The sequence below is a fragment of the Coregonus lavaretus genome, assembly GCF_964263955.1.
Source record: "Coregonus lavaretus genome assembly, chromosome: 29".
Lineage (NCBI taxonomy): Eukaryota > Metazoa > Chordata > Actinopteri > Salmoniformes > Salmonidae > Coregonus > Coregonus lavaretus.
In genome coordinates, this window is record NC_140016.1 from 32,007,573 (window position 1) to 32,034,308 (window position 26,736).

Sequence of the window (26,736 nt, forward strand, 5' to 3'; positions counted from 1 at the left end):
AGAGAGAGAGAGAGAGAGAGAGAGAGAGAGAGAGAGAGAGAGAGAGAGAGAGAGAGAGAGAGAGAGAGAGAGAGAGAGAGAGAGAGAGAGAAAGAGCGGGAGAGAGAGAGAGAAAGAGAGAAAGAGGGAAAGAGAGAGGGAGAGAGAGAGAGAGAGAAAGAGGGAAAGAGAGGAGGGGGAAAGAGAGTGGCTTGTTGAACCTTGGCTTTACTGTCACTCCCTGGAGGCCCCTCACAGGACAGGATTATCTGCTGAGGTCATTCAGCCTGCTGAGTGTGACTAATCAGAATGTCTCACACACACACACACACATGCATGTACTCACACACTTACACACACACATAAAAAGACAAGAAAAGACATGCGCAAAGATATAGACAGCCATGCAGATAAACACTTATTCATGCAATCTCTCTCTCTCTGTCTGTCTGTCTGTCTGTCTGTCTGTCTGTCTGTCTGTCTGTCTGTCTGTCTCTCTCTCTCTCTCTCTCTCTCTCTCTCTTTCTCTCGCACTCTCACGTACACACACTCCTCACACATGCACACACACTTCTCAACCAGCTCATTCAGTGCTTTCCCAGTGGAGGCCTCGTCAGTCGCGTGTGTGACCATTGTTGTTGATTATCCACTTGGGGAACGCTGCTGCGCTAGGCATCCATGCCCCAGAAAAGTTCAGCTTCTCCCCTCTATCCCACCACCATACCACCCTGCCCACTGGGCAAAAACTGGTTGAATCCACATCATTTCAACAGAAAAAAATCAATGCGATGACATTGAATCAACCTAAATCCAATGAAATTGTAATTTTGGGGGGGGATTTCATGTTGAATTCATGTTCGTTTACAACCAAACTAAATGCAAATCAAAACTAGACGTTGAACTGACGTCTGTGCCCAATGGGTGTCCTCTTGTCCCCTGACGGAGTCCATCCACTGCCAGTTGCCTGGCACTAGCCCAGTCACACACACAATGCAGGGACTCCTGTTGAGTTAATAATCACTGCCAACAGTCCCAGTTCATGACTCATTCAGCTTTTGATGTGTGCTGATAAAATGCAATGATGGTGCAGTAGTGGGGATATCTGGGTCAAATTTGGGCAGTGGTGGTGCAAATATGTGACCGTGTGGAAATTGTACATTGCATTTTAGTTACACTGTTTGTAAACACTGCATACTTATTTATATACTGGATTCTTGACATAGCTCACTCTAATATATCTACTGCTGTACATATCAGTCTTAGTATATCTTGTGTAAATTCATCTGGTGTATATAGGTATAGATTGCATTTGGATTACTGCTAATCCAGTACTCCAATGACGTTCCGGCATTTCATGATTATTATAATTTTTTGATTATTTGTGTACTTGTTTGACATTTTACTGCATTGTTAGGAGCTAGTAACACAAGCATTTCACTGCACCCGCTATAACATCTGCTAAACTGTGTACAAGACCAATACATTTAGATTTGATCTGAAATAGGCAGATTAGTGTATAATTTTTCATAAGGGAAACCGCACTTCTAGTATGACAATATCTGCACCAGGATCAGCTTAGGTTGTGTTGCTTATATAATGGTTAACACGTCCGATACAACGTAAACATTCTCAATGAACCAGCAGTACAGTTTACCTCAATGTGCAATTGATTGAATCCCAGCCCTTAAAGTACATTATCATAGACCTATCACTAGGTTTATCACCAGTATCTAATCCAGGGATTTTGATGCTACTTAAACAGCGAATGCTCTCTTCCCAGGTCATTCACCTCCTAAATGAACTTCAGGTAGTCTAGTCCCCTCCCTCCTCCACTCCCTTCCCACCTAACCCTCCTTATATCACACACACACACACACACACACACACACCTAGCCCCAGACCTGCAGATATGAAGCACATTAAGTCCCTTCTCTGAGTTCCTTGGGGTCAGCACTTATTGGACTTGACACTAGGCGATGTTGACATGGATAATTGTAAACATCTGGGAGGGTCTAGCGATCCCACGGTGGAGCGACGAATGAAAGCCTCTCGGTCTGTCATAACATGTCAGGTGAAATCAACATCACTTGTCACGCTGGGGTCGTCCCCGGTTAAGGTACATTATCGGGTAAATGACAGTGTCATGTTCCCCAGAGTGGCAGGTGAAAGGGTGCAACATTTTGCCTGTTAGTATTTGCAAAGTGATTTCAATATCATGATGTTGTGTAGAGTGGCGGATGTCCGGGGTTGATGCGTGACATATGTTTGTTGTCGGATGTAAAAATGGACGTTTTTGTACTTATCATGGAGCAATGAGATTGTTGGAATGCCTAAATAGTCTGCAATCTGTTGTTTTGATAAAATATGTTCTGTGCAGCAAAGCAAATAATATGATAATATTAGAACTATTTGAATTATTGATCAACTTTCTACTCGCTCTCTCTCTCTCATTCAGGAGAGTGACAGTCTGTGGTGGGATGCGTTTGCCACAGAGTTCTTTGAGGAGGACGCCACCCTGACCCTCTCGTTCTGTCTGGAGGATGGACCAAAGAGATACAGTAAGACTACACTACCTTCAATTCCCCTGGTTTACCAAGCTGTCCTGTGTTCAGTAGCTCACAGCCTACCTGAGGGGTATCCTACGAAGCAAGCTAGATCTACTCAGAGTTTTCTAAAGCTAACCAGCTTCAGTTTGCTTCACATTCCAGCTCAGGCTTCATTCATACTATGATGGTGGATGTTAAAATTGCATCATCATCCCCTTTATTTGAGGAAGAAGACTGATAAATATATATATATATATATATATATATATATATATATATATATTTTGAGTTAAAACATAGTGAAATTGTAAAATACATATCACATTATTTAGTAATGACAGAATGCACAGTAAAACTTTTGTATGACAAATACAATTATTATTATTATCATAATACAATTATTTTATTGATAGGAGTGGGGAAAAAAGGTGCTCATGCATTGATAAGCACACAAAAGACGGCATTAACGATAAGTTATAAAATAAAGAGGCCACTTCTAAAAGCCTATTTTACACCATAGCCTGCAGAATTTGTAAGATAACTTTTCTTCCGTTTTGATTTTCGGCACAAAAGAAAATATGGCACTGACTCGCCCATGGATTGATGTTTCAGCATTGTATCAATGAAGAGTTCGGCAGTCAACTAGCCATGTGTGACATGCATGCGCAATTACAAGCCTGCTAGAGTTAGTGGCAGGCGGACGAGCAATATCCACTGTCGTAGTACGGATGAAGCCTGAGCTGGAATGTGAAGCTAACTGAAGTTGATTAGCTTTAGAAAACTCTGAGTAGATCTAGCTGGCTTTGTAGAATATCCCTCAGGTTAGTTCTGAATGATTCGTACCTGGCTAAAAGGTGAGCCACATTCCTATGACTGGTTATCCCGAGTTGAACTCAGAGTTGACCAAAGTTACCTCTCTAACTCCTCAAACCTGATTCAGAAGATACCTCTCTGCTGTCATGCCTTTTTCTGTCGTAACCTTACACTTTAGGCCTACACTTAACTTCATTTAAACTCCAAATTATCCAGCCACAAGAAATTAAATAAGGATTGATTTTACCTGTTCAGTTGTTAGTCTGTTTTCCACAGAAGGAAAACATAGGCCTTAGAAAGTAAGAATTAGCCTTCCAAACTGCAGTAGAAGCAATAGTCCACAGAGGAAATATACTCTATCTTGACAATCAATACAATATCCCTTAAACAAGTCATTCAGAATGTTCTCACCTGGAGTTGAGAAAACTAGGCTTTTAGACTATAAACAGTTTCCTAGTTACAAGTTACAAACATTTCTGATCACAACGTGCAGTCAAGTCAAAGTGACTATATGTGTGGCTAGGGAGGGTGTAGGGTGAAGTTAGTGTGGTCAGTTTTGCATTTTCAACACTAATGGTTAAGGTTAGATTTGGGGAGGGGAAGCTGATCCTAGATCTGTACCTAGGGAAAACTTCACCCCACATAGCTAGGGAGTGACCGGGGCGGAGCACACAGCCTATACGAATCTCAAGGAACCATGGAACGTTGTGGGTTACAAAGTGTAAATATGTTTAGTTTAATTCAGGACTAAGCTTGTTTTTAGACATACAATACATTACACCAACTCAAGTGGACACATTTCAATAAACAGAATATAAAATACAACACAATATAAACTAAATACAATACAAACTTAAATTCCAAATCAACCAAATTCATTCAACCATTTCTAAAAGGACTTAAAAAGGTTAACTTGTACACGCTTCAGAAATGTGTTTGAGTAACAACATGCTTTTGACATCATCCCTAGAGTATTATCAAGACCGGTTCAATTTTGATAACCATTTCATTTCAGATTGGTATTCTATGTAGAAAGACAGTTTACAATGACACACAAATTCACAGACATGTTGCATTTACAGTAGATCACGCCATATCATATCACATGGGTAGTTGCTAGTGGGGTTTGCAGTATTGTCATTTATGCTCATCTGCATAGGCTACATAGGCTGCCTTTTGATAGCGTCACCTCATTGAATATCAGACGAGCATAGATATTGTCATGTATGTTTACTGTTGGTTTGAAATATTTTGCCATGTACAAATACATGTGTGTAACTCAACCTAGAGATTGCATGTGTATGTGCATGTGTGTGTGTGTGTGTGTGTGTGTGTGTGCACAGCCTTTTTCTTTTCAAATATAAAAATAGAAAATCTCCTCAGTGTAGAGATGGTAACCTGGTTCCTTGGGAACGGACAGCTTAACGCCATGACAATGGTGACTCACCGCCAGTCAGAAACATTCTCATTGCAGGTTTTCAGACTGACAAATACACACACATACACTGCCTTCAGAAAGTATTCATACCCCTTGACTCATTCCACATTTTGTTTTATTACAGACTGAATTCAAAATGGATTAAATATATTTTTTTCTCACCCATCTACGCACAATACCTTATAATGACAGTGAAAACATGCTTTTAAAAATTGTTGCAAATTTATTGAAAATGAAGTACAGAAATATCCCATTTACATAAGTATTCACATCCCTGAGTCAATACTTTGTAAAAGCACCTTTGTCAGCTATTCTCAGCTACAGATCTGAGTCTTTCTGGGTAAGTCTCTAAGAGCTTTCCACACCTGGATTGTGCAACATTTGCCCATTATTCTTTTCAAAATTCTTCAAGCTCTGGCAAGACCTGAAAATGGTTGTCAAAAATGATCAACAACCAATTTTTGTTGATCATTTCTAGACAACCATTTTCAGGTCTTGCCATAGATTTTCAAGTAGATTTAAGTCAAAACTGTAACTTGCCACTCAGGAACATTCACTGTCTTCTTGGTAAGCAACTCCAGTGTAGATTTGGCCTTGTGTTTTAGGTTATTGTCCTGCTGAAAGGTGAATTAATCTGTCTGCTAAAAAATTGAAGCTGTTGCCATCAGAACAGCTTCAATTTGTTGGGGCATGGACTCTACAAGGTGTCGAAAGAGTTCCACAGGGATGCTGGCTCATGTTAACTTCAATTTTTCCCATAGTTGTGTCAAGTTGGTTGGATGTCCTTTGGGTGGTGGACCATTCTTGATACACAGGGGAAACTGTTGAGTGTGAAAAACCCAGCTGCATTGCAGTTCTTGACACACTCAAACCGGTGCGCCTGGCACCTACTACCAGACCCCGTTCAAAGGCACTTAAATATTTTGTCTTGCCCATTCACCCTCTGAATGGCACACATACACAATCCATGTCTAACCTGTCTCCTCCCCTTCATCTACACTGATTGAAGTGGATTTAACAAGTGACATCAATAAGGGATCTTGGGTGCATAGCCAATATTGGACCTGACCTCAACTTTCCCCAGAATGCTGTGCTGCAGGATGACACACAGTCTAAAGTGCAGTCATGCAGAGCAAAATACTTTGGTAGGGCCTTTAAAATAAGTTGACATGTTTTGCCTAAATCAGTTTTTTTTCCCCAAATTCAGTTTTCTCAGTTTAGTTTTTTAATGTTTCGGATTTCCCCAAGTTTTTTTATACACTTTTTAAAAAGAAAACAACAAAATTCGATTTTCTGTGTTCACAAAACCACATCAGGGGATGACTGTAGTGGTGCAGGTGATAAAGTGAAAATCTGAGGCCCGCACCCAACCCTTACCCGCAAATATAGAAAATGTGCTAAAGGCTAAAGTCAAAGACTGCAGAACGATTTTTTGACAGGGGGTGCAGGACTTTTTGTGTGCCTGATTTAGATATGTTTCTGTTTATAATTTCCGACATTTTGGTAGGCTATTTGTTAGTCGACTTGTCTAAATTAGATACATGTAGCTTCTCTTTTGTCATTATATGTTGCCTTAGAAGACTAAATATACCCTTGCTTAAAAGAATAATGTAATAGATCGATATAATTAATTATTTAATCTTGTTGACATCTTTCGCGAACCAAAGTTTAGGGAGAGGGGAGAAAATACAATAACGCAAAAAATAAAAAATACGGGAAAAATGTTCTGTGCAAAATGACATCAGTTGTGCCATCAGTTGTAAGGAAAAAGAAAGCTGTGAAAACGACCCAAAGTGTTTCTGATTTCAGTTCGGCTTCGATGCATATTTTATGTGGCTGAAATACTATCAGCTTGTATGATGCTTTTATAAAGACAGCACCTCAACAGACGGTATCTAACTGAGCATTGCATTCTCTCAAGATGCAGAAAGAAATGTACTCCCGAGTGGCGCAGGGGTCTGTACTCCCGAGTGGCGCAGCGGTCTAAGGCACTGCATCGCAGTGCTAGCTGTGCCACTAGAGATCCTGGTTCGAGTCTAGGCTCTGGCCGGCGACCGTGAGACCCATGGGCGGCACATAATTGGTCCAGCGTCGTCCAAGGTAGGGGAGGGTTTGGCCGGCAGGGATGTGGGTTCGTTTCCCATGGGGGGCCTGTATGAAAACAAAAACAAAAAACATGTATGCATTCACTAACTGTAAGTCGCTCTGGATAAGAGTGTCTGCTAAATGACGTAAATGTAAGAAAGAAATCATATTTCTCCACTCCTGTTCCCTAGTCCAAATTTGGTGTATCATTTTACTGCAAGAAATGCTTAATTCTGCAGGAGTTATTATTAAGGCTATAGCCCTATTCGCACGGGACTAGTATAACTAGAGAATGTTCTTTCTTTTTTTCTCTAATTTGACAGTTCTGATGGAAGCCTGGAGTTTCTTTTCTAGGCGTGAAGCTATTTCAACATGTCCAGGCGATAACAGGCTACACTGATAACTCGAGCTTGGTTCCCAAATGTCTAAACCATACCAAACCATCTTTGGTACAGTGTCGCCATAATATTTGAATTGAGGAAGTGTGATCATAATCATTAGGATATTTTAGCGATCCGCAGTAGAAGACGTCCTAAATGCCCCCCAGCCTTCAGAAGTGAGCTAAACAGCTAACTTGCACTTGATATGCGTTTTTAGGCTATGGATGAGAAAGTGAACTTGTTCCAAATGTTTAGCTCTGTTGTATGCTGCTTTGCGATCAATTAACAGAAAGGGTTGCATTAAATAGGCGCAATATGTTGGCGATGTTCAATACACAAAACGTATTAACAAAAGCATTCACTGTGATAGTTGATACATGTAGGCTCCTCATATATAGGCTATGAGCGGAACTTCGTTCAATTTATCAAATCAGTTATTGTTTTCATGCTCAAACTGCGAGCAATACCTGTAAACCTCAGACATTTCTCCACAGGGGATGTCGATTCGCACGGAACTAGTATTATCAGAGTACTTTGGAGTTTGCCGAAAAACAGTAGGTTATTCTGGTTAGTCAATGCCCAGATTTCAGTTTCCATTTAACCCATCTAAACAGTAGGCTTCAGTTCCCTTGACATGACATAGGCCTATTTGAAGTTCCCTCTTGTGACTGTCGAATTTGTATAGCGCCTCACCATAACACATGCTCTTTCACCACTTCACCAAATCTTTTGCAAACATTACTTTTATGGCCCTCCCTTCTCTTTATTTTCAACTCTCCTTTCACAACTTTTGTCTTATTGAATTTTGCCTCTGTGAATTAACGTTAACTTTTTCTGCCTGTTCCCAAAAGCATTATTTGGCGATTGGCTGTGTAGGCTATTTGGCGCTCATACAGTTAAGCCCTGAAGTTTAGACTTATGCACTAAAACCAGATAGCCTAAAATAATGAAAGAAAAACCTAAATGTAGCCTATATAAATTGCACAATAATTATACATTCATGGATAAAGGTATTGTTTCTCTTTATTCCACCTGCCCACCACCCACCAGCCCTTCAGCCACACAATATTTAATGACCCTAAACCCCTCTGCACCACTGATATAACTGCTGGGACTGCGGGTTTTTATGAGTGAACCTGTGCATCACTAAAGCCCTGCACTGTTGTTTGGTTAGCAGTGTTTCAGTGAAGCGCACATGTGATGAGTTCACACATCAAATGCCCACTTGTGGTGCCACTGGACAGCGAAAAACGAGTAAGTTAACCTTTAATTATTGTAATATTTATTAGTTTGTAGTAGTTAAGTGTTGAGTTAGATTACATAGCTACCTCAATCATTATTTGAAATAATTTTGGTGACTTCACAGCAATTGCTAGCTAGCTAGCTAACGACATTTATCTAGCTAGCAGGCTCAGCCAAATAAAACTCCCCTTAGATACAGCCACCTCTCATAGTCAAGTCATGAGATTTGTAAATGAAAGAGGAATATAATAATACAAATTGAATGGAGTTTCCCATCTCCACATTTTGATTATTTCTGGCTCAGCACAGAAATGTCCTTATGCAGATGGTGTGACAAAGGCATTTCCTAACAGACCTGCAAAATGTCTTTGTTGTTACTTTTAAGGTTGGAACCAACATGTAGTACCTCCAGCAAGCAGAGAGGCAAGAACTAGTCATCCGCCAGCTCAGGGACAAGCTACACTATTCACAGCCCTGTGTAATGTTCAATGTCATTTCATTGTTTGACTTTTTGAAACTTAATGTATTTGTATTGTTTTAAAAATTTTAAAAATAAAAGGAAATATATGTTTTAAACATGTCTTTAATGTTTATTTGTTTTAGCTGTTAGTGATGATTCCCTAAGTGTTAATACATTTGTTTTTGCATCATTAAGCCTTTTTCTATGTGTTATGAATGACCAAAGGTATCTGACTTTGTAGTAAGTACAGAGTCATATGATATAAGGCATTTATGTATGTGTTATAAATGACCAAAGGTGTCTGACTTTAAAGTAAGTATAGTGTCATGCGATATAGAGTCTTTATGGATGTGTTATGAATGACCGAAGGTGTCTCACTTCAAACAAAGTGTTACAGGACACTACATAAAGTGTAAATAAATAGGTTATTAACTTTCTGCTGATTTATGAAGGACAGCCACAAAGTCTTAATTATGGCTAAACCCTGCCTATTTCCACAGTTTATCTTCTTAAAATTTGATTTTAAACCTAACCCTAAGTAATGAAGGACAAGTTTGATGCATTGGTCCACCAGACCTTCTGCGCATCTGGGCTGAAGTGTTTGGGAACGAGATTAGGTTTAGTGTGACTAACATGACTTCACTTTAGAGTGTGTACCATCCTTCAGCACAACATGTCACCCTTTATAAAGCACATGTTTATATTATATATACATATTGGGTTATGTCATATTTGACATTGGTGATTATGTCACAAAGTTATGCCACATTTATGAACCCTTTATAATGCATGGCATACGGTTATCAATGCTATGTAACATATTTATGCAGTGCTTATGAAGGCATTATGAAGGCTTCAGGAAGCCTTAATAAGCTTCACTTCATTTAAAGTGGGACCAATAAAGGTTATAACTATTTGGTTTTAATATCATCACCTCTTGAAGAGCATAGTCAGTACTAAATATTTCAGATGATTCCACATTTAGCTCTATCATCGGAGTTATACAGCAAGTATAATATTAATAATTATAATAAAATAATATGCCATTTAGCAGACGCTTTTATCCAAAGCGACTTACAGTCATGCGTGCATACATTTTTGTGTATGGGTGGTCCCGGGGATCGAACCCACTACCTTGGCGTTACAAGCGCCGTGCTCTACCAGCTGAGCTACAGAGGACCACAAGTAACTGCATGCTACCACAAGTAACTGCATGCTTTTCATGATCAGTAAACATAAATTGATCATGTATTTTCAGATACGTGAGGGTAACCTATTCCAGATCCATGTGTCATTTAGCTTGCTTCATCAGCGATTAGGCTTTTGGAAAGAGCTTGCATCGGCAAGTCCTCTTCCTGATAAAATGGTCAGTCGGACTACTGTCAACACCACTATAGAAGGCAAGCAAATCAAACAATATTTGGATATAGCCATCTAGTTTATCCCCTGAAAGTTAGCTGGTTAACTAGCCATATTGATGTGATTTATTAGCTAGCTAGCCAATTTAATGTGGTTCATCAATCAATGTAGCCTATCATGTCTGTCAGCAGCAATCGCGATTAAACACTCTTAAAAACAATGTTGAAAAGAGGATAATGTTAGCTAACTTCGCTAGGTAGGCCTACATTGGTTGGAGAAAAAAAGTACATTAGGTCTACTTACTATGTGCAGCCAACTGTACAAAGTTTCTACCAGTAGCTTGCAAAGTAAACATTATCAGCTATCAGTACATTGGCAATTGTACCCTTCTGCTGCTTGACATGCAGAGCCCACAAAGGATGGGAAATTAACCTAAACCACTCATACTTGTCAGTTCAAATCCAATCAAATCACATTTTATTTGTCACATGCGCCGAATACAACAGGTGTAGACCTTACCGTGAAATGCTTACTTACAAGCCCTTAACCAACAATGCAGTTTTAAGACAATAGAGTTAAATAGTAGAAAATATTTACTAAATAAACTATACTAAAAAAATAAAACGTAATTACATTTTAGAAAATAACACAATAAAATACAAATAACGAGGCTATATACAGGAAGTACCGGTACCGAGTCAATGTGGGGGGGCACAGGTTAGTCGAGGTCATTTGTACATGTAGGTAAGGGTAAAGTGACTATGCATAGACAATAAACAGTGAGTAGCAGCAGTGTAAAAACAAAGTGGGGAGTGTCAATGCAAATAGTATGGGTGCCCATTTGATTAATTGTTCAGCAGTCTTATGGCTTGGGGGTAGAAGCTGTTAAGGAGCCTTTTGGACCTAGACTTGGCGCTCCGGTACAGCTTTCCGTGTGGTAGCAGAGAGAACAGTCTATGACTTGGGTGACTGGAGTCTTTGACAATTTTTTGAGCCTTCATCTGACACCGCCTAGTATATAGGTCCTGGATGGAAGCTTGGCCCCAGTGATGTACTGGGCCGTACTCACTACCCTCTGTAGCGCCTTACGGTCGGATGCCAAGCAGTTGCCATACCAGGCGGTGATGCAACCGGTCAGGATGCTCTCGATGGTGCAACTGTAGAACTTTTTGAGGATCTGGGGACCCATGCCAAATCTTTTCAGTCTCCTGAGGGGGAAAAGGCGTTGGTGTCTTTGGACCATGATAGTTTGTTAGTGATGTGGACACCAAGGAACTTGAAACTCTCGACCCGCTCCACTACAACCCTGTCGATGTGAATGAGGGTGTGTTCGGCCCTCCTTTTCCTGTAGTCCACGATCAGCTCCTTTGTCTTGCACACGTTGAGGGAGAGGTTGTTGTCTTGGCACCACACTGCTAGGTCTCTGACCTCCTCCCTATATGCTGTCTCATCGTTGTCTGTGATCAGGCCTACCACTGTTGTGTCATCAGCAAACTTATTGATGGTGTTGGAGTCGTGCTTGGCCACGCAGTCGTTGGTGAACAGGGAGTACAGGAGGCACGCATCCCTGAGGGGCCCCCATGTTGCAGATCAGCGTGCCAGTTGTTGCCTACCCTTACCACCCGGGGCGTGGCCCATCAGGAAGTCCAGGATCCAGTTGCAGAGGGAGGTGTTTAGTCCCAGGGTGCTTAGCTTAGTGATGAGCTTTGTGGGCACTATGGTGTTGAACGCTGAGCTGTAGTCAATGAACAGCATTCTCACATACAGTTGAAGTCGGAAGTTTACATACACCTTAGCCAAATACATTTAAACTGTTTTTCACAATTCCTGACATTTAATCCTAGTAAATATTCCCTGTCAGTTAGGATCACCACTTTATTTTAAGAATGTGAAATGTCAGAATAATAGTAGAGAGAATGATTTATTTAAGCTTTTATTTCTTTCATCACATTCCCAGTGGGTCAGAAGTTTACATACACTCAATTAGTGTTTGGTAGCATTGCCTTTAAATTGTTTAACTTGGGTCAAATGTTTCGGGTAGCCTTCCACAAGCTTCCCACAATAAGTTGGGTGAATTTTGGCCCATTCCTCCTGACAGAGTTGGTGTAACTGAGTCAGGTTTGTAGGCCTCCTTGCTCGCACACACTTTTTCAGTTCTGCCCACACATTTTCTATAGGATTGAGGTCAGGGCTTTGTGATGGCCACTCCAATACATTGACTTTGTTGTCCTTAAGCCATTTTGCCACAACTCTGGAAGTATGCTTGGGGTCATTGTCCATTTGGAAGACCCATTTGCGACCAAGCTTTAACTTCCTGACTGATGTCTTGAGATGTTGCTTCAATATTTCCACATAACTTTCCTTCCTCATGATGCCATCTATTATGTGAAGTGCATCAGTCCCTCCTGCAGCAAAGCACCCCCACAGCATGATGCTGCCACCCCCGTGCTTCACGGTTGGGATGGTTTTCTTCGGCTTGCAAGCAGCCCCCTTTTTCCTCCAAACATAACGATGGTCATTATGGCCAAACAGTTCCATTTTTGTTTCATCAGACCAGAGGACATTTCTCCAAAAAGTACAATCTTTGTCCCCATGTGCAGTTGCAAACCGTAGTCTGGCTTTTTTATGGCGGTTTTTGAGCAGTGGCTTCCTCCTTGCTGAGCGGCCTTTCAGGCTATGTCGATATAGGACTCGTTTTACTGTGGATATAGATACTTTTGTACCTGTTTCCTCCAGCATCTTCACAAGGTCCTTTGCTGTTGTTCTGGTATTGATTTGCACTTTTCGCACCAAAGTACATTCATCTCTAGGAGACCGAATGCGTCTCCTTCCTGAGCAGTATGATGGCTGCGTGGTCCCATGGTGTTTATATTTACGTACTATTGTTTGTACGGATGAACGTGGTACCTTCAGGCGTTTGGAAATTGCTCCCAAGGATGAACCAGACTTGTGGAGGTCTACATTTTTGTTTCTGAGGTCTTGGCTGATTTCTTTTGATTTTCTCATGATGTCAAGCAAATAGGCACTGAGTTTGAAGGTAGGCCTTGAAATACATTCACAGGTACACCTCCAATTGACTCAAATGATGTCAATTAGCCCATCAGAAGCTCCTAACGCCATGACATAATTTTCTGGAATTTTCCAAGCTGTTTAAAGGCACAGTCATCTTAGTGTATGTAAACTTCTGACCCACTGGAATTGTGATACAGTGAATTCTAAGTGAAATAGTCTGTCTGTAAAAAATTATTGGAAACATTTATTGTGTCATGCACAAAGTAGATGTCCTAACCGACTACCAAAACTATAATTTATTAACAAGAAATTTGTGGAGTGGTTGAAAAATGAGTTTTAATGACTCCAACCTACAGTGGGGAAAAAAAGTATTTAGTCAGCCACCAATTGTGCAAGTTCTCCCACTTAAAAAGATGAGAGAGGCCTGTAATTTTCATCATAGGTACACGTCAACTATGACATAGAAAATGAGAAAAAAAATCCAGAAAATCACATTGTAGGATCTTTTATGAATTTATTTGCAAATTATGGTGGAAAATAAGTATTTGGTCACCTACAAACAAGCAAGATTTCTGGCTCTCACAGACCTGTAACTTCTTATTTAAGAGCCTCCTCTGTCCTCCACTCGTTGCCTGTATTAATGGCACCTGTTTGAACTTGTTATCAGTATAAAAGACACCTGTCCACAACCTCAAACAGTCACACTCCAAACTCCACTATGGCCAAGACCAAAGAGCTGTCAAAGGACACCAGAAACAAAATTGTAGACCTGCACCAGGCTGGGAAGACTGAATCTACAATAGGTAAGCAGCTTGGTTTGAAGAAATCAACTGTGGGAGCAATTATTAGGAAATGGAAGACATACAAGACCACTGATAATCTCCCTCAATCTGGGGCTCCACGCAAGATCTCACCCCGTGGGGTCAAAATGATCACAAGAACGGTGAGCAAAAATCCCAGAACCACACGGGGGGACCTAGTGAATGACCTGCAGAGAGCTGGGACCAAAGTAACAAAGCCTACCATCAGTAACACACTACGCCGCCAGGGACTCAAATCCTGCAGTGCAAGACGTGTCCCCCTGCTTAAGCCAGTACATGTCCAGGCCCGTCTGAAGTTTGCTAGAGTGCATTTGGATGATCCAGAAGAGGATTGGGAGAATGTCATATGGTCAGATGAAACCAAAATATAACTTTTTGGTAAAAACTCAACTCGTCGTGTTTGGAGGACAAAGAATGCTGAGTTGCATCCAAAGAACACCATACCTACTGTGAAGCATGGGGGTGGAAACATCATGCTTTGGGGCTGTTTTTCTGCAAAGGGACCAGGACGACTGATCCGTGTAAAGGAAAGAATGAATGGGGCCATGTATCGTGAGATTTTGAGTGAAAACCTCCTTCCATCAGCAAGAGCATTGAAGATGAAACGTAGCTGGGTCTTTCAGCATGACAATGATCCCAAACACACCGCCCGGGCAACGAAGGAGTGGCTTCGTAAGAAGCATTTCAAGGTCCTGGAGTGGCCTAGCCAGTCTCCAGATCTCAACCCCATAGAACATCTTTGGAGGGAGTTGAAAGTCCGTGTTGCCCAGCGACAGCCCCAAAACATCACTGCTCTAGAGGAGATCTGTATGGAGGAATGGGCCAAAATACCAGCAACAGTGTGTGAAAACCTTGTGAAGACTTACAGAAAACGTTTGACCTGTGTCATTGCCAACAAAGGGTATATAACAAAGTATTGAGAAACTTTTGTTATTGACCAAATAATTATTTTCCACCATAATTTGCAAATAAATTCATAAAAAATCCTACAATGTGATTTTCTGGAAAAAAAATTCTCATTTTGTCTGTCATAGTTGACGTGTACCTATGATGAAAATTACAGGCCTCTCTCATCTTTTTAAGTGGGAGAACTTGCACAATTGGTGGCTGACTAAATACTTTTTTCCCCACTGTAAGTGTATGTAAACTTCCAACTTCAACTGTAGGTGTTCCTTTTGTCCAGGTGGGAAAGTGCAGTGTGGAGTGCAATTGAGATTGCGTCATCTGTGGATCTGTTGGGGCGGTATGCGAATTGGAGTGGGTCTAGGGTTTCCGGGATGATGGTGTTGATGTGAGCCATGACCATCCTTTCAAAGCACTTCATGGCTACAGACGTGAGTGCTACGGGGTGGTAGTCATTTAGGCAGGTTACCTTCGCATTCTTGGGCACAGGGACTATGGTGGTCTGCTTGAAACATGTCTGTATTACAGACTCGGTCAGGGAGAGGTTGAAAATGTCAGTGAAGACACTTGCCAGTTGATCCACGCATGCTCTGAGTACATGTCCCGGTAATCCGTCTGGCCCCGCGGCCTTTGTTAATCTTGACCTGTTTAAAGATCTTGTTCAAATCGGCTACGGAGAGCGTGATCACACAGTCGTCCAGAACAGCTGGTGCTCTCATGCATGCTTCAGTGTTGCTTGCCTCGAAGTGAGCATAAAAGGCATTTAGCCCGTCTGGTAGGCTCGCATCACTGAGCAGCTCGCGGCTGGATTTCCCTTTGTAGTCCGTAAAAGTTTGCAAGTCCTGCCACATCCGACGAGCATCAGAGCCGGTGTCGTAGGATTCAATCTTAGTCCTGTATTGACGCTTTGCCTGTTTGATGGTTCCTCTGAGGGAATAGCAGGATTTCTTATAAGCGTCCGGATTAGTGTCCTGCTCCTTGAAAGTGGCAGCTCTAGCCTATAGCTCGGTGCAGATGTTGCCTGTAAACCATGGCTTCTGGTTGGGATATGCACGGTCACTGTGGGGACAACGTCGTCGATGCACTTATTGATGAAGCCGGTGACTGAGGTGGTATACTTCTCAATGCCATGGGATGAATCCCAGAACATATTCCAGTCTGTGCCAGAAAATCAGTCCTGTAGCGTAGCATCCGTATCATCTGACCACTTTTGTATTGAGCGAGTCACTGGTACTTCCTGATTTAGGTTTTGCTTGTAAGCAGGAATCAGGAGGATAGAATTATGGTCAGATTTGCCAAATGGAGGGCGAGGGAGAGCTTTGTATTCGTCTCTGTGTGTGGAGTAAAGGTGGTCTAGAGTTTTTTTTCCTCTGGTTGCACATGAGACATGCTGGTAGAAATTAGGTCAAACGGATTTAAGTTTGCCTGCATTAAAGTCCCCGACCACTAGGAGCGCCAATTCTGGATGAGCATTTTCTTGTTTGCTTATGGCCTTATACAGCTCGTTGAGTGCGGTCTTAGAGCTAGCATCGGTTTGTGGTGGTAAATAGACGGCTACGAAAAATATAGATTAAAACTCTCTTGGTAGATAGTGTGGTCTACAGCTTATCATGAGGTACTCTACTCAGGCGAGCAATACCTCGAGACTTCCTTAATATTAGACATCACGCACCAGCTGTTATTGACAAATAGACACACCACCACCCCTAGTCTTACCGGACGTAGCTGTTCTGTCCTGCCGATGCACGGAAAACCCAGCCAACTGTATATTATCTGTGTCGTCGTTCAGCCAATGACTCAGTGAAACATAAGATATTACAGTTTTTAATGTCCTGTTTGTAGGATAGTCTCGAATGGAGTTCATTCAGTTTATTCTCCAGTGATTGCACGTTGGCCAATAGAACGGATGGTAGAGGCGGGTTACCCACTCCCCGAAGAATTCTCACAAGGCACCTGGATCTGCTCCCCCTGTATCTCAGTCTTTTCTTCATGTGAATGATGGGGATATGGGTCTGGGAGAAACAGTATATCCTTCGCGTCAGACTCATTAAAGAAAAAATCTTCGTCCGGTTCGAGGTAAGTAATCGCTGTTCTGATATCCAGAAGCTCTTGTAAGAGACGGTAGCAGCAACATTATGTACAAAATAAGTTACAAACATTGCGAAATAAACACAAGAAATAGCACAATTGGTTAGGAGCCCTTAAAACGGCAGCCATCCCCTCCCGCGCCACGTATAGTTCACTTTTATTTTATATCACTCAAATATCCAATTAATGGTGGCCAGTATTGAGAGATAGGCCTATCATGAGGCTACCCTCACATATCTGAAATGTCATGATCAATTGATGTTTACTGATAGGCCTATCACTCGTCTCCTGAGTGGCGCAGTGGTCTAAGGCACTGCATCGCAGTGCTAACTGTGTCACTAGAGATCCTGGTTCGAATCCAGGCTCTGTCGCAGCCGGCCGCGACCGGGAGACTCATGGGCGGCGCACAATTGGCCCAGCGTCGTCCAGGGTAGGGGAGGGAATGGCCGGCAGGGATGTAGCTCAGTTGATAGAGCATGGTGTTTGCAACGCCAGGGTTGTGGGTTCGATTCCCACAGGGGGCCAGTAAAAATTAAAATAAAATATGTAAGTCGCTCTGGATAAGAGCGTCTGCTAAATGACTAAAATGTAAATGAAAAGCATGCAGTTACTTGCTGTAGCTTATAACTCTGATGATAGAGCTAAATGTGCGCATCTGTTTTGCATGGAATAATCAGACATTTGTAGTTCTGACTATGCTCTGAAAGAGCTGATGATATTACAACCAAATAGTTATCATTTTTTTAACAATCCCTTGAAAACGGCACACAGTTGTCAATGGTTTTAGAGGAGCTGCGAGTCTCCTTACCCCCCAGCGAATGCTCTGCACCTTATTGTGACGTTTTATTGATAACAACCTATTGTGAAAGTGTACACTAAAGTACATGTAGATATATGATATATGATGTGTTTTACGGCAAAATAATGTATTGGAATTGTGACTGGTTAACTGCATTAAACTTAAATACTGGTAATGAGACTATCGTTTCTTTGCTTTTGTGGTCCACCCCTGATATACAGTATTCAATGGCTTGGGACTATTGTGGAAGTGTACACTAAACCAGTGCATGCAGATACAGTATATGATGTGTCTTACGTAAAATGATGTATTGGAATTGTGACTGGTTAACTACTTTACACTGAAATACTTATTGTGATCGTTGCAAACACTGACTGAACCATCATTCATGCAAGACTTCTTAATGCATTAGTATGCTTTACTAATGCTTAATAGATGCTTTATAAATGTGTTGGTAAGGTGTAATTGATATGTAGTTCAACAAGTAGCTCCCATGGTTGATGGCTGTCTATTGTTCCCATGTTGGACTACAATGCCCATCATCACCTGAACTGCACTGTATAAACGGCACCTACTTTCAACTCTAGCCAATCTCAGCCTCAAGCATTCTCTCAAAACACAGAAATGGTTGAGTTTGATCTCCTGGTAATAACAGTAATCAGTAGTTTTGTCGTTTCTGTTTGGTGTGAGACGAGCACATTAAGTTGAATTTGATTTCGGCACAAAAATGTGTTTGAATTTGATTTATTGCAAATGAAGGACAGGTCTGAGACAAATTGTTTGTATAGCATTCATAAGCAAGTTAGGTTGGCCTGTTGTTGAATGCAGTAGGTTGGCCTGTTGTTGAATGCAGTATTGAACCTATAGCCTATAATGCTTAAAATAAGGGTGTTTCTATATAGCATTGGTGGTTCTATAGAGCATTTCTTCTAGCAGTATGTATTTGTTCATTATGGCGTAGGTTTTTAAAGGAATACAATGTTTTTGAGATGCGTATGTCTCTCTCTCCATTCTATCTCACCCTCTTACTTGCTCTCTCTCTCTCTCCCAGCTCGCTCTACTTTCTCTCTTGCTCTCTCTTTGTCCTCTCTCTCTCTCTATATATATTTTTTTCTCTCGCCCTCTCCCTCTGCCTCTTTCTCCTCTCGTCTCCTCTCCCTGCCCATCCCCCCACCATTTGTTTTTTTTTCCTCTCTCTCGTTCTCATTCCAGCTTCCACCCTGAAAGAATATACTTTTTCATACCTGGCTAATGAACTGGTTTATTACGCTTCTTTTAGTATTGTTTGCATAGATTGTCACAATTGTGACATTGGACATTGATTACAAGTGAATTACTAGTTATAACATGTTCCTAATAAGTATTATGTATAAGGATCATATAATCATATAAGGAAAATGAACATGCATGTATACAGAATGAAGATTGCTTGGATCAATGGTATCATAGATATTTGTTTGTAGAAATGTTAGAGAATGCACCTTTACCACAATATCCTTTTTATAGTTTAGTAGATGTCTTGTTGTTTTCCTTTGTTGCCATACAGTGTGTATATTTTCAGTACACTTCCTGAATTGGTGCTCCCTTCCCATGACCTAAAAATCACCCAATTTCTCTTAGGCAATATATAAGACGTGATGAAAGTTCAACAACATGATGCAATCTCACAGCAATCATTACTTAAAAAGTATTTTCACATCAGATCGCAGTAAAATCTCACTGTAAGCAGCTTAAAGATGGAAAATGTTTTTAAAATATGTCATCATCTGACTTTACAGTAGCTCTTTACTATGCATTCCATCATATTGTATAATCCAAATTATAAACTGGGTGGTTCGAGCCCTGAATGCTGATTGGCTGACAGCCATGGTATATCAGACTGTATACCACGGGTATGATAAAACATTTGTTTTTACTGCTCTAATTACGTTGGTAACCAGTTTATAATAGCAATAAGGCACCTCGGGGTTTTTTGGTATATGGCCAATATACCACAGCTAAGGGCTGTTCTTAAGCACGACGCAACGCCCCCTTGTGCTTTATTGCTTAATTAGAATAGCCTACATACAGTGAGGGAAAAAAAGTATTTGATCCCCTGCTGATTTTGTACGTTTGCCCACTGACAAAGAAATGATCAGTCTATAATTTTAATGGTAGGTTTATTTGAACAGTGAGAGACAGAATAACAACAAAACAAATCCAGAAAAACGCATGTCAAAAATGTTATAAATTGATTTGCATTTTAATGAGGGAAATAAGTATTTGACCCCCTCTCAATCAGAAAGATTTCTGGCTCCCAGGTGTCTTTTATACAGGTAACGAGCTGAGATTAGGAGCACACTCTTAAAGGGAGTGCTCCTAATCTTAGTTTGTTACCTGTATAAAAGACACCTGTCCACAAAAGACACCTGTCCACCATGGCCAAGACCAAAGAGCTCTCCAAGGATGTCAGGGACAAGATTGTAGACCTACACAAGGCTGGAATGGGCTACAAGACCATCGCCAAGCAGCTTGGTGAGAAGGTGACAACAGTTGGTGTGATTATTCGCAAATGGAAGAAACACAAAATAACTGTCAATCTCCCTCGGCCTGGGGCTCCATGCAAGATCTCACCTTGTGGAGTTGCAATAATCAGAGAACGGTGAGGAATCAGCCCAGAACTACACGGGAGGATCTTGTCAATGATCTCAAGGCAGCTGGGACCATAGTCACCAAGAAAACAATTGGTAACACACTACGCTGTGAAGGACTGAAATCCTGCAGCGCCCGCAAGGTCCCCCTGCTCAAGAAAGCACATATACAGGGCAGTCTGAAGTTTGCCAATGAACATCTGAATGATTCAGAGGAGAACTGGGTGAAAGTGTTGTGGTCAGATGAGACCAAAATGGAGCTCTTTGGCATCAACTCAACTCGCCGTGTTTGAAGGAGGAGGAATGCTGCCTATGACCCCAAGAACACCATCCCCACCATCAAACATGGAGGTGGAAACATTATGCTTTGGGGGTGTTTTTCTGCTAAGGGGACAGGACAACTTCACCGCATCAAAGGGACGATGGACGGGGCCATGTACCGTCAAATCTTGGGTGAGAACCTCCTTCCCTCAGCCAGGGCATTGAAAATGGGTCGTGGATGGGTATTCCAGCATGACAATGACCCAAAACACACGGCCAAGGCAACAAAGGAGTGGCTCAAGAAGAAGCACATTAAGGTCCTGGAGTGGCCTAGCCAGTCTCCAGACCTTAATCCCATAGAAAATCTGTGGAGGGAGCTGAAGGTTCGAGTTGCCAAACGTCAGCCTCGAAACCTTAATGACTTGGAGAAGATCTGCAAAGTGGAGTGGAACAAAATCCCTCCTGAGATGTGTGCAAGAAACGTCTGACCTCTGTGATTGCCAACAAGGGTTTTGCCACCAAGTACTAAGTCATGTTTTGCAGAGGGGTCAAATACTTATTTCCCTCATTAAAATGCAAATCAATTCATAACATTTTTGACATGCGTTTTTCTGGATTTTTTTGTTGTTATTCTGTCTCTCACTGTTCAAATAAACCTACCATTAAAATTATAGACTGATCATGTCTTTGTCAGTGGGCAAACGTACAAAATCAGCAGGGGATCAAATACTTTTTTCCCTCACTGTATAAATGTTATAATGTATCGGAATGGCATCATAACATGTCATTATCCTGTCATAACAGGTCGTGTCCATGTTGTAACAGACAGAAAGAGAGAAGAATCCTCTGATGCCACAGCAAAGGAGGAGGAGAGATTGTATTATTACACGGGTGTGGGGTGTTGATGGCGGGGGGGTCATGAGAGAATGAGGGGGGGTTCATTTTGATAAGGAGTGGTTGAGAAATTAGCAGGGTTTTGGGTGTGCGGCGAGGGGCTTGGGGCTGTTGATGCTGATATGGGGGGGCGATAAACAGGGTTTTGGGGGGAGCTGTGTCAGGGGTGTCGATGCTGATGTTGGGGGGTATCTGAGTAAGAGATGGACAGGGGGATTGGTAGGGGGAGAAGGGACGTTGAGCAGAGTGATTGACAGGTGGGTTGATGTGGCCTTGGCTCAGCTGCAGCGCGGAGATGCCTGGTCCATTTGATTGACAGCCGCGCGAGCCTGGGAACCACGGCGACGACGGATTGGGCACAGAGGCAAAGCGACAGAGAGAGATAGAAAATGATAGAGGGAGAAAGAGAAGCAGTAGGTGTGTGTGTGTGTGTGTGTGTGTGTGTGTGTGTGTGTGTGTGTGTGTGTGTGTGTGTGTGCTTGTGCGTGTCTGTCTGTCTGTCTGTGTATGAGACAGATAAATGAATCCTTTGGATAAAGGGTTGCAGTAGGAGTAAGGGGAGGGAGAGTAGCGAGAGAAAGAGAGAGAGAATGCCACTATCAACTGCTTTGGCAGCATTATTCCACCCTGAACATTCATGTCAGTGAAACATATTAGAATTGATTTTGAATTCAACTGAGGGAGTAGGTGTGTGGGGGCATGACAGTGTATCATGCGTCACAGATTAGGAGTAGGAGAAAATGTCTGTTGAAGAAATGAGGAGTAAATAGAAGTTTCTACTACAAACTGATTGGGTAAACTGATCCTAGATCCGTGGTTAGGGTCAACATTATGTGTACTGCTAATTTGTACAATAGACATATTTCACTTCAACGCAAACTCAGACAATGATGCACACACCACTCAACACATAGCAGCAGATTGAGGTCTGAGTCAGTCTGTTCAGCTTGGGGAGTGGTCCATAGCTTTTCAGCCAGGTTGTCATGATCAGATCAGGGTGGGAACCATTGAACACAGGGCAACAGGAAAAGGGGGAGACCTATCCGAGGGCACCAGCTGTCGTAAAGGATGGGCAAGTCTCTTATCTTCCTGCTTTCTCACCACTTTCTGTGCCCCGTACAAAAACAAACCCAACAAACCAGGCTTCCCTTCCCAGTTGGGAAACAATAGCTTTCGCAAACAGCAGGCCCCTCCCTCTCCTACTCGATTGCACTGCCACTGCAAAGCAATTGTGTTTGCTGGTTTCAGAGCTTCCTCCTTTGGATGTGTGTGTGTGTGGGGGGGGGGGGGGGGGGAATGAAAATTAAGAGGAACATGCACTTTTAAACTCTGAACGGTGCAGAAAAGTCAACAAGCCTCTCGCTGCGAAAGGGGAGAGAGGATTCAATATTATCAATGATAAAAAAGATTCTCATCTCCACTGGGGAAAGTAGAAGAATTCCACCTGGATTACATACACAGAATAATCACATACGTACACACACACACTGGGACATGCATACACGCACACACTGGGACATGCATACATGCTCTCTCACTCACTCACTCACTCACTCACACACACAAACACGCACACACACACACACACACACACACACACACACACACACACACACACACACACACACACTTACAACCCCCCCCCCCCCCCCCCCCCCCCCCCCCCACCCCCCCCCACCCCCCCCACTCACATGCACAGACACACTCATTCATACAGAAATCCATATCTTTATAGATAATACATATGGGTCAAGACACATCATCCAGTACTAAAAACAGTGGATCAACGCTGCATTAGACTCCTCTGCCCCGCTCTCTGTCTATGAAAGACCTCACTTAAGGTATTAAATGTTTATGTGCCGCTTTTTCATCTTACTCACACACACACACACACACACACACACACACACACACACACACACACACACACACTCTCTATTTGACTGGGCCCATTCCACTCCCGTTGTCTTTGACTCCCGGCGTGGCCAAATCAATGGTAATGTCCGGTACTCTGTGCTCTCAGCATGGCCTCTGATAATCCAGGCTGGATCTGAAACATGCTCTGATAGCATCTCGCCCGGTCCCGCTGGGCTTTCAATCACCTACCTGGGGCGAATCCCCACTGTCCTGAGAGTGACACCAGAGGAAAGCCACGCAGGAGAAGTGGAGTTGTTTAAAGAAACACAGCTGGATGGCAAGATGCTGCTTGTGTGTATAAGTGAGACTCACTCACACACACACACATGTGTTTGTTTGTTTGTATGTGTGTATGAGTGTGGTTAATACACTTAGAAGGGAAACAGAGACTCAGTAGTGTTTGAATAGATCGTAAAGCAAGTAAGGTATGTCTTTGAGGAAAGTGAACTGAACTGATTGCTGTGATAAATTGAATATTTATTAAATAATACTGTATGTAATAGTAATCTTAAATGATTTTTATAAACAGTGTCATTCACCAAAATTTGTATTTTTGCTAATTTCATCAACTCAGCTGGTCATGTTCCAATCATATTCTTACACCTTCATTTCTGCCATTGAGTTCTAGTGACATTTCTAGTTAGATTGAGGAAATGAACTAGAAGCTCTTTTTTAAAAAGCACTGTATGTGTTCACTCATATCTAAATCACTGCTTTATTAAAAGCAACGCATTTCAATATAAAACCTTAATCCAGATTTTTGACCAAGCTAATGCGGACGAGACAAGACGTAGTTGTGCTGGTGTTGGGGGTAGTCTAAGCACTAAGGCAGTGATGGTGGTTGTGGTGATTGTGGTGGTTTTAGCCCAAGGGGCTCTCGGTGCGTGCTCTAGCCTCCCCACGGGGCCCTGTTCTGGGTTTGGGGGAGAAGAGAGAGAGGCCTGGCCACCAGCAGCCCCTCCTGAATTATGGATGGAGGTGAAGAGGGGAGGAGGACTGGCCTCCAGGGGATGAGGGGGATGTATACCCCCTCCTCCGCCTCCCCCTCTTCTTCCTCCTTCTTCTCCTCCTCCCACCAGTCCCCCCTCCTCCCCCTCTTCTTCCTCCTTCTCCTCCTCCCCCCAGTCCCCCCTCCTCCTCCTCCCCATCTTTTTCCTCCTTCTCCTCCTCCCCCCAGTCCCCCTCCACCTCCTCCTCCTCTTCTTCCTCCTTCTACTCCTCCCCCCAGTCCCCCCTCCTCCTCCTCCTCCCCCTCTTCTTCCTCCTTCTCCTCCTCCCCCCAGTTCCCCCTCCACCTCCTCCTCCCTCCTCCTCTTCTTCCCCCCACCCCCGGCGGCATTCAGGCATGGCGGAGGGTTGGATGAGGGTGACTGGAGATGCGTCTCTCTCTCTCTCTCTCCTCTCTCTCTCTCTCTCTCTCTCTCTCTCTCTCTCTCTCTCTCTCTCTCTCTCTCTCTCTCTCTCCTCTCTCGCTCTCTCTGTGTCTCTTCCCGCTCTGTCTGTTCGTAGCTGAAGTAGTAAAATAATTGCTCTCTCCAAACACTAAGGGTTATATTCAATCAAAAGCAGAATCCATATGCTTATGGAGAGAGGCAAAAGAGAGAGGTCTTCCATGACTGTGGAAATTCATCTTTCATCAATATATTGTTGTTTCTTTTTGCATCCATCAATAAATTATATGTTTTAGATAATGAAATTCTTAGGTTGGCTCTCAGCACAGGAGGAATGCCTACACAGTGAAAATATTTGAAAATATTTGAAGGTTTCGACCAACCATTGAAGGCTGTGTTGATTGCTGATGCAACATTTTAAAGCTGCAATGAAGCGGATTAAACACATGATATAAGCCACAATCTAGCTGCAATATTAAAGATGATCTACCCCCTAAGAAAAGTTAATAATAATAATTAAAACATGATGCTCTCTCGGAATTGATAATGAGTTGACTGTTTGGGTTTTAGGAAGCAAAATGACAGAAAATACAAGGCTAAACTTACTTACCTTTTGTGTTCATTTGCTCAGTATGTGTTTGCATTAAGGGGAATTTTCATAGTCCATGTCAGATTTATTGTGCTCATCCCCCACCTTAAATCATGACTGAAAAGGGTTTTACCCTTATAAAATACTTTATATTGGAAAGCTACTTTTTTACCTCCAATAAATAGCAGATATGTCTTAGCAACATCTTGGCCTTTTTCTTTTGTCCATGTCTAAATACAAAATTTGAGTTACGGAAAATAGCAAACCACTACAACTCAGCCCTTAATATAGTATTCAAGTTGAAAGAATACTCACTATACAGTTAGTTGGCTCTTTGGCTTTCATATTCGGTTACCTCTCTCTAAAATGTACTAAACTTTTTAATGATGCTCCTTCGCTAATGTGTTTTTGACAATTGTGTTAGGATCTTAATGAATTTACTAATTGCCACTATCTGAGTGTCTTTCGTGGAGAAGTGTTCGCCACACAAAGAAACAGACCCGAGAGTGGTACAATTCAAACCCCCAAACATGCAGAGAGAGATGAAAATGGAGAGAAAGAGAGAGAGAGAGGAGAGAGAGAGAGAGAGAGAGAGAGAGAGGAGCGAGAGAGAGAGAGGAGAGAGAGAGAGAGAGAGAGAGGAGAGAGAGAGAGAGAACACAGAGAGAGAGAGAGCACAGAGAGAGGAAGAAGAAAGAGAGTGTATAGAGAAAGAGAGAGCCAGCGAGAGAGAGAGCACAGAGAGAGAGCACAGAGAGCGAGAGCACAGAGAGAGAAAGCACAGAGAGAGAAAGCAAGAGAGAGCGCACAGAGAGAGAGAGAGAGCACAGAGAGAGAGCACGAGAGAGCACAGAGAGAGAGGAGCACAGAGAGGAGAGAGAGAGAGAGAGAGAGAGAGGAGAGGAGAGAGGAGAGAGGAGAGAGAGAGGAGAGCAAAGAAGAGAGAGAGAAGAGAGAGCAGAGAGAGAGATAGCAAAGAGAGAGAGAGATAGCAAAGAAAGAGAGAGCACAGAGAGAGAAGAGCACAGAGAGAGAGAGCACAGAGAGAGAGAGAACACAGAGCGAGAGTACAGAGAGAGAGAGAGCACAGAGAGAGATAGCAAAGTGAGAGAGAGAGAGCACAGAGAGA

General features: G+C 42.4%; 1 protein-coding gene across 4 annotated transcripts in view; it reads left to right on the top strand.

The window, feature by feature from the left end:
- Positions 1 to 26,736, top strand: part of LOC311105165 (LIM domain-binding protein 2) — a 79,817-nt gene that overhangs the window by 24,580 nt on the left and 28,501 nt on the right. For all 4 annotated transcript variants that reach the window (XM_084147216.1, XM_084147217.1, XM_084147218.1 and 1 more), the window contains exon 2: positions 2,435 to 2,537. In XM_084147216.1, the coding sequence (XP_084003342.1) occupies positions 2,435 to 2,537 (103 nt within the window). The remainder of the gene's footprint in view (positions 1 to 2,434; positions 2,538 to 26,736) is intronic.